The sequence below is a fragment of the Bos grunniens genome, chromosome 10 (assembly GCF_055505025.1).
Source record: "Bos grunniens cultivar Pamir isolate PY7600 chromosome 10, Bosgru_T2T1.0, whole genome shotgun sequence".
NCBI classification, from domain to species: domain Eukaryota; kingdom Metazoa; phylum Chordata; class Mammalia; order Artiodactyla; family Bovidae; genus Bos; species Bos grunniens.
The window spans coordinates 29,993,616-30,001,293 of NC_141174.1; the positions used below are offsets into that span (position 1 = coordinate 29,993,616).

At 43.5% G+C, this 7,678-nt stretch overlaps 1 protein-coding gene across 4 annotated transcripts in view; it reads right to left on the minus strand.

Moving 5' to 3' along the window:
* PRKCH (protein kinase C eta) overlaps positions 1–6,418 on the minus strand; it is a 233,160-nt gene extending 226,742 nt beyond the window's left edge. For 3 of the 4 annotated variants that reach the window (XM_086320372.1, XM_086320376.1, XM_086320377.1), the window contains exon 1: positions 5,669–6,418. In XM_086320372.1, the coding sequence (XP_086176498.1) occupies positions 5,669–6,031 (363 nt within the window). In that variant the 5' untranslated portion in view covers positions 6,032–6,418. Of the gene's footprint in view, positions 1–3,958; positions 4,169–5,668 lie in introns of those variants that run through there. The other variant, XM_086320374.1, reaches the window with a different exon arrangement.
* Positions 6,419–7,678: the final 1,260 nt, after the last annotated feature.

Sequence of the window (7,678 nt, forward strand, 5' to 3'; positions counted from 1 at the left end):
TGAAAACATCCACTATATATTCTCTTTGTCTGGCTTCTTTCAGTACATAAAGTACATATTTTGAGATTCATTCATTTTGTTGCATGTATCAATAGTTCATTACTTTTTATTATTCGGTAGTATTCCATTGTATAGATACATAATTTGCTTAAATATTCACCTGTTGACTGACATTTTCCAGTTTGGGGGCTATATAACAAATTAAGCAGCTAAAAATATTTATGTATAAATGGTTTCATTTAAGAGTAGGTACGATGCACGATACTGGATGCTTGGGGCTAGTGCACAGGGATGACCCAGAGGGATGGTATGGGGAGGGAGGAGGGGGGAGGGTTCAGGATGGGGAACACATGTATACCTGTGGCGGATTCATTTTGATATTTGGCAAAACTAATACAATTATCTAAAGTTTAAAAATAAAATTAAATTAAAAAAAAAAGAGTAGGTAGGTCCCATAGTAAGTACATTTCTAACACTAAGAAAGTATCAAAAGTGTTTTCCAACATGATTATCATTTTATATCCCTCACAGTAGTATATGACAGTTCCAGTTACTCTACTTGCTCACTCACAAGGTATGATCAGTCTCTTTAATTTTAGACTTTCCCATGGGTTTTGGTTTTAATTTACTTTTCCTTAACTAATCTTTTACTGTGCTATTTTCCATGAAGGGTGCCTATTCAAATCTTTGTCCCATTTTTAATTTGAATACATTTCTCATTGCATCCCATTTTTAAACAGAGTATTTTTCTCATTGTCATTTTATATATTCCTGTTAAAAGTCCCCTGTCTGATGTATATGTTACAAATACTTTCTCCCAGGGGATTGTGTCATCTTCTTCTTAAGAATCTTCTGAAAAGCAACAGTTAAATAGTCTGATTTGATTTCTTTATAGTACTTGCTTCTGTGGTCCTATCTGAAAAATACGTGTGGTGTCCAAGGTCACTAAGATTTTCGTCTATGTTTTCTTATAAAAATTTTACAGCTAAAATCCTACTTTTAGGTCTATGATCCATTTTCAGTTAATTTTTGTGTATAATGTAAGATTAAAGTCAATGCACAAGTTTATGCATATAGCTATTCAGTTGTTCAAGTAGCACTTGTTGAGAAAATTATCATTTCCACAATGGAACTGCCTTGACATCTTTGTCAAAAGAAAGTCAGCTGATCATATATGTATGAATCTATTTCTAGACTCTCTTCTATTCCACTGATCTCTCTGACTCTCTTTAATACCACATTACCTTGATTACAGTAGTACTGTAGTAAGTCTTTAAATCAGATACTTTAAGTTCTCCAACTCATCCTTTTTCAAAATTATTCTTAGATAAGTCTGGGTCTTTCACATGTTCATATACATTTTAGAATCAGTTTGTTAATTTTTACAACAAAGCCTGATGATATTTTGACTAGAAATACATTAAATCTATTGAACAATTTGGGAAAATTTGAGGTCTTAAGAATACTGAATCTTCCCATTTATGAACACAGTATTTCTCTCCACTTATTTAGATCTTTAACTTATTTCAGCAATGGTTTCTCATTTTCAGTGACCAAGTCTTGCATGTTTTATTAGATTTATCCAATTTCACATTTTGATGCTCTTTTAAATGGTATTTTTCTATTTCAGCTTTCAGTTGTTCACTAAGAGTTTGAAGAAACAAGTAACTTGTAGATTGGTTTGGATCCTGCAACCTAGTTAAACATAGCCTGTTGGTTCTAGTAACCCTTTTGTAGGTGTCTTAGATTTTTCTATACACACTTTAACTTCTTCCTTTGCATGTACTTTATTAATTGCTTGTTGCACTGACTGCGACCTCCACTACACAGTTGAACAGAAGTGGTAAGGGTAGCTATCCTTGTCACTCTTGATCTTAGGGGAATATCATTCAGTTTTTCACCATCAACATGTTACTTGTAGGTTTTTCACAGCTGTCCTTCATCTGGTTGAAAAGTACCCTTCTATTACTAGTTTGTTGAGAGTTTTTATCATGAATGGATATTGAATTTTGTCAAATTCTTTATCTACTGACCTGATCATATGAATCTTTTTTTCTGTTATTAAACTATTCTGTTAATTTGAAGAGTTGCACTGATTGATTTTAAATGCTTAGTCAACCATGAACCTTGAAGTCCTGATTATAACCCCATTTGATCATTTGCTATATAGCTGGGTGTGATTTCCTAAAATTTAAGATTTTTTAATATCTACACTCAGAAGGGACATTGGTCTTTAGTTCTATTTATTTGCAAAGCATCCATCAAGTTTTGGTATAAAGGTAATGTTGGCCTCATGAAATGTGCCAGGATGTGTTTCCTTTTCTTCTGTTTTCTGGAACAGTCTGTGTAATTGCCAATGTTTCTTCCTTAAATATATGATAGAACTCACCAGTTAAGCCACCTGGGACCTCAAGTTTGTACTGTGGAAGTTTTTTTAACTACAAATTCAATTGCCTTAATGGACATAAGGCTAGTTGTTTGAATGAGTTTTGGTCATGTGTATCTTTCAAGGAATTTATTCATCTCATCTAAATTGCAGAATTTACTGGCATAAAGTTATTCATAATATTCTCTTATTTTTTTTAACGTCCATAGGATCTATAGTGATGTTTTCTCATTTTCTAACATTGGTAATTTGTGTCATCTTTTTTCTTGATCATTCTGTCTTGAGATTTATCAATTTTATTGTGTGTGTGTGTGTGTTTCCAGAGAACCAATGTTTTTGTTTCACTGATTTTTCTCTACTGTTTCTGCTTTCTACTTCACTGATTTCTGCTATCTTTACATTTCCTTCTTTCTGCTTACCTAGGATTTGACTGGTTCGTTTTTTCCTAGTTTCAGGCAGAAACTCAGGTCTTTGAAATCTTTTCTAATTGAAGAGTTTAACACTGAATTTCCATTTAAGAACTTCTTTAGCTGTCATATTATATCTCACTACCTCCTTGGATATAATGCAAATTAAATGAAACAAATGTAGTTAGGAAAGAAATGGTTGATTGCCTAATCCACGGCAGGCACTGTGCCTGGTACTAGGAATGTGTGCATGTGTGCTAAGTCACTTCAGTGTGCGCCCCTAGGGACTGTAGCCCATGAGGCTCCCCTGTCCAGTGGGATTCTCCAGGTAAGAATACTGGAATGGGTTGCCTCCTCGGTACTAGGAATATAACTGCATAAAATAGATCTCTTTCTCTCATCAAGCTTAGAAGGTAATATCAGTGAAACTGGTACAAAATCAATGTCAAAGACTATCTTCTTAATACTTAGAAACTATGTTAAGCAAGAAAGCGTAACAACTTTGTTTTATTCTAATAATAAAGGTATCTTCTGTTTTTGTCTCTTCTCCTGATCTAGGAAGAATTAAACTGCTATTTTATTTTCATTGTTTAGCAACCTGTAATTTCAGTTGCAAAAAATAAATTTATCGTGGAGTAAATTATTCCATTTAGAGCTTTCTGAATAAACTATGCATTTCAATTTAATATGCTAAGGACAAATAAATAATTCTGTAGTTCTAAACTTCAAAACCACTTTAGACCTATAGAGGATCATTTAAAAAACAAGCATTCCATATATTTCCAAGTATTTTAACAAAAATTATTTTAACAAAAATTTTTTTAAAAAGGAAACTCACTGCCTATTTTATCTACCCTATCGTCACAGTTTCAAAATACCAAGAATTTAAAAAACTCTGCCTCCTCACTGAATGAGTGTCTGACAAATCACCAATGTCAAGGTCATTTAAATGCTGATATATCCTACCAAACACTCGTATTTTTTCAGACCACCGCTACCGGGTTACATTAAACACCTAAATATAGTTAATTCAGACAATTAAGATATGTAAATTTAATTTACATTTAAATCTACAGCCAGTGGGAAAATAGGCAGATCTAAATAGGCACCCCACTTTTTCAAGTAACCTGAATCTTCCTATACTTATGCTTCTTCCAGCCCTTACCTTGTGGTCTTCATTTAGGCTACAGGTTCTCAAACTTGACTGCACATTGGGATCACCTGGAGAGCTGAAAAATACTGATGCTGGTGTCCACAGCCAGTCTCATCTAGAGTCTTTAAAAGTAGGGATTTTTAAAAGTCCCTCAGGTGATTCAAATGTGCGGATTATGGGTAAAGAAAACCAGTCTAGGATCTCTCTTGGAAAACATGCTTCTAATGGCCATCGGTCAGTCTGCACCATTATATTTCAGAACCCGGTTCTTTAGAGCTTTGCCCAATCTAACTCCTAACCGGGTACTAATTTAATAATTCCATTCAGATTCCTAGACTGATCTCTAATTCCTATTCAGAAATTCACAAAATAAAATGTCAATCTCTATTTTGGCCCTTCCTCTCCAGTCCACTTCTAAATTTCACAAAGTACATTTAGTTGAAGGGAAATTAACTCAATATAATTTGATGTTACAGCTAAACAGTCGTTACGGTTTTTTCTCCTATTTAAGAGACTACTCCACAAGCTAGCTGTAATTTTACAAAATATATGATAAAAGTATCAATTCCTCAAAGTGTAAAATAAATATCTAAATGAGTCTTTCTTATTATCCATCTGATTCCCCCACTTGTTAATTTCAAACAGGGTTTTCAAAACTGATTCACATTCTGGCCTCACAACTGACATCCTCCAGAATTTAAATCATTAAACTCCTGAGAGTCTTCAAAGGACTTATTTGGCCAAACCAGACCACTTCATTCTAGTTATCATTTCATCACATACATGTGGGAAGGATAACACCGGCATCACAAAGGCAGTATGAAGATTAGGAAGCAGAAGCATTTTTGCACTGTGTAGAGTGCTCTAGACATTTTAATTTATTTGCAGCAGACATTTTGCCTCATGGGAACTATGTGAAAAGCACAGGCAAGTAGGACGTTGCGGGCAACTACTTGTCAATACACAGAAATACAAGCAGGTGAGGTGAGAAACCAGGGGTGGTTCACAAACTGCTGAAGAGCCCTGGAAACTCTCAAGACCAGTAACAGCAGAAACACTAACTGTAGGAATCAGACCTCTTGGGCTGAAAGTGAACTGAAGTTGCCTGCAAACACATGTAAATCTCATCTCCTTGAAAAACTGCTTAACAAAACTTTGCCAACTGCAGACCCAGGCACTCCGATCCCTGCCAGTGTGGGTTATTTACCTCTGGGATGTAATGGATGTGCATGCTGAAACACGTGTGCACGTCTGAGCGGCTGAACCAACACGTATCCATAAACATTATGAATAATACCTGCGAGAATGCATGCCTTTCGCTTAAGAAACGCTTAAAGAGCTTTATCCAAAGCAAGTCACTTTCCTAACACACCTTCCTTGCCTTTCCTATATTACCCGCGTGCAGAGAGTTGGGGCGCCTTACTCAAAGTCTGGGAGGAGGGGGTGATCGCCCCTTCCCCCGACTTCCCGTTAGCCCAAGCTGCCATCCCCAAGAGGAACCATATCCAGGATGGCTTCTTAGAGGAACAGCTATGCCCTCGCACACCCACCGCGGTCGCATCACCAGTGCCAAGGGCCACCTGGACGTGGACCAAAAGTGGAGGGAATTCCCTGAGCCGCGGAGCCTGGGAAGATGGGAAAGCGGGTCCCAGGCAAGTTCTGTAAAATGAAGGAAGAGAAAGGTGCGGAGTGGACACCAAGGGGAGGGCTCCAGGTACTCACCCAGCCCTCGAAGGTGTCCGAGGCGCCGGCCGTGCGCAGTAGCTCCTGGAATTGCAGGGTGCAGTTGGCCACAAAGTGGTCGTAGCCCAGGGGCGTCTCGTGGAAGACGGCCAGCTCCAGGTGGCCACCGTCGGTGACGTTGGCGCAGAACTCCTCATTGTACGTGGGCTTGTTGGTCTTCTGTTTGGTGCTAGTCTGGCCCACGCGGACCTGGTCCACGCTCACCGTCAGGTAGGGGTCCAGTAGCTGATAGCCCTTCTTGAAGAGCGAGTGGCGCAGGGACCAGCGGGTGGGCTGCAGCCCCACGGCCTCGCCAATGCGGACCCTCAAGTAGCCATTGAACTTCATGGTGCCGGACGACATGCCGACGCCGCTGTCCCGCCCCGGGGACCGCGCGGTCTCGCAGCCGGAGAGCCGGGAGCCCTCGCTCAGGCCAGCTCTCGCGGCGGCCGCAGGAGTGGAGGCAGCTCCCGGGAAAAGCAGCACCCAAGCTCCCCTCGACCGGCCATTCTGCCTCCTCCGCCGGACCTTTCCTCCCCTCCTTCCCTCCCTCCCTCCCTCGCGAGGTGGAAAGGAGGGGAGCCGGGCGCCGAGCCCTCAGCGGGCCGGGGTCGCCCGACCGTCCCTCTGGAGCGCGCGGCACCTCCCGGGGGCTCGCACGGTACTCGCCCCTTCTTCAGGGCCAGGAAGCGCCTCTCCCGGGAGAGCCGGAGCGACCCGTCCGGTTAGCTCGAGCCTCCAGCGTCTCCTGCCCCCGCCTCCGCCCGCTCCGGCTCCGGCTCCTGCCCCCGCCTCCGCGGGCTCACGCTCTCCCCCACTCGGCGAGCTTCAAACCAGGAAGCAGCTGCCGCCGCATCCCCGGCAAGAGCCTCGAGCCGCTCGGCTCCAAGTTCACAGACACCCTCCAAGGGGCTCGCGCGCCGTGCGAAGCCCGGGGGCGTGGCGCGCAGCCGGAGCCCGGCCCTGTGTTCGGGCAGTGGCGGGGCGCACGCAGCCCGGAGAGCCCCACGCGAGTCAATTCGCACCGCTCCGTGCGCACTCGCTGCAGCAGGGTCTGGCGGGGCGCTCGGGGCTGGAGGTTACCCCAGGTGCAGGCCAAAAAGGGAAGGGCTTGTGGCCCAGCCCCAGCAAACACCTGAGGCGTGGGAGACAGACCCAGCGAGAGCTGGAAGGCAGGTAGGAGAAGGAACAGGGAACCCGCGTGGCTGGGAGACGCCCGCGACCACCCTCTCACTCTAAGAGGTGGTCTGGCAACCCAGCCTGACCATCTGGGAGAGGCCCTGGCCGGAGGCGGGTGCATGGCGCGGAGGTTCCTTTTCCTAATCTTTACAGGGATGGCTCATCCCGAGTTCAGCTCGGGCCCATCCTGTTGTGCGCCTTTCCTGCGGAGAGTAATTACACGGTTGTTGTGTGTGTGAGTGTGTGTGTGTGTGTTTTTTTAATAGGGCAGTAGTAATGATGTCCGCCTCCTTCCTCGGAGAGGTGTGTCTTGTTGCACAAAGAGCAGGAAAGGTCGGTTCTGAAGACAAACGTGGCCGAGACTACTAAATCTCTTCCTCTGCGAGGCGCTTCCTGGTTCGCCCAGCCCTACAGCACAAGGGCAGAAGATGTTCACTCACACAAACACACACGCACACACAGACATAGTCCCCAGTACACGTGCGCCGAAGAAATCGCCTCTTCTAGGAACACTCTAGGCTGTTGCTCTGTTTGTGAGTCAGAGGGGGCCGTCTCCAGTTGCTTCTCCACTCATGGCTCCTGCAGTTTTTGTCCCCTGGGAGCTCCTCACTCCCTGAGGGCCACCTCAACCAATTTGTCTCCCATAAAGCCTAGGCCACTGTTAAGATCCCTAATTACATTCTCTTTGGCGACTCTGAGTCTCCTGGGAGCAGGTCAGCCTTTCTATTCCCTTCTTCCCACTGCCCTATTTGGGGCTCTCAACCTAGGTTCTCAGCATTTCACGTAGGCACACTGTGGAATGAAAAGGGAAAAGAACAATGGTCGGTGGGG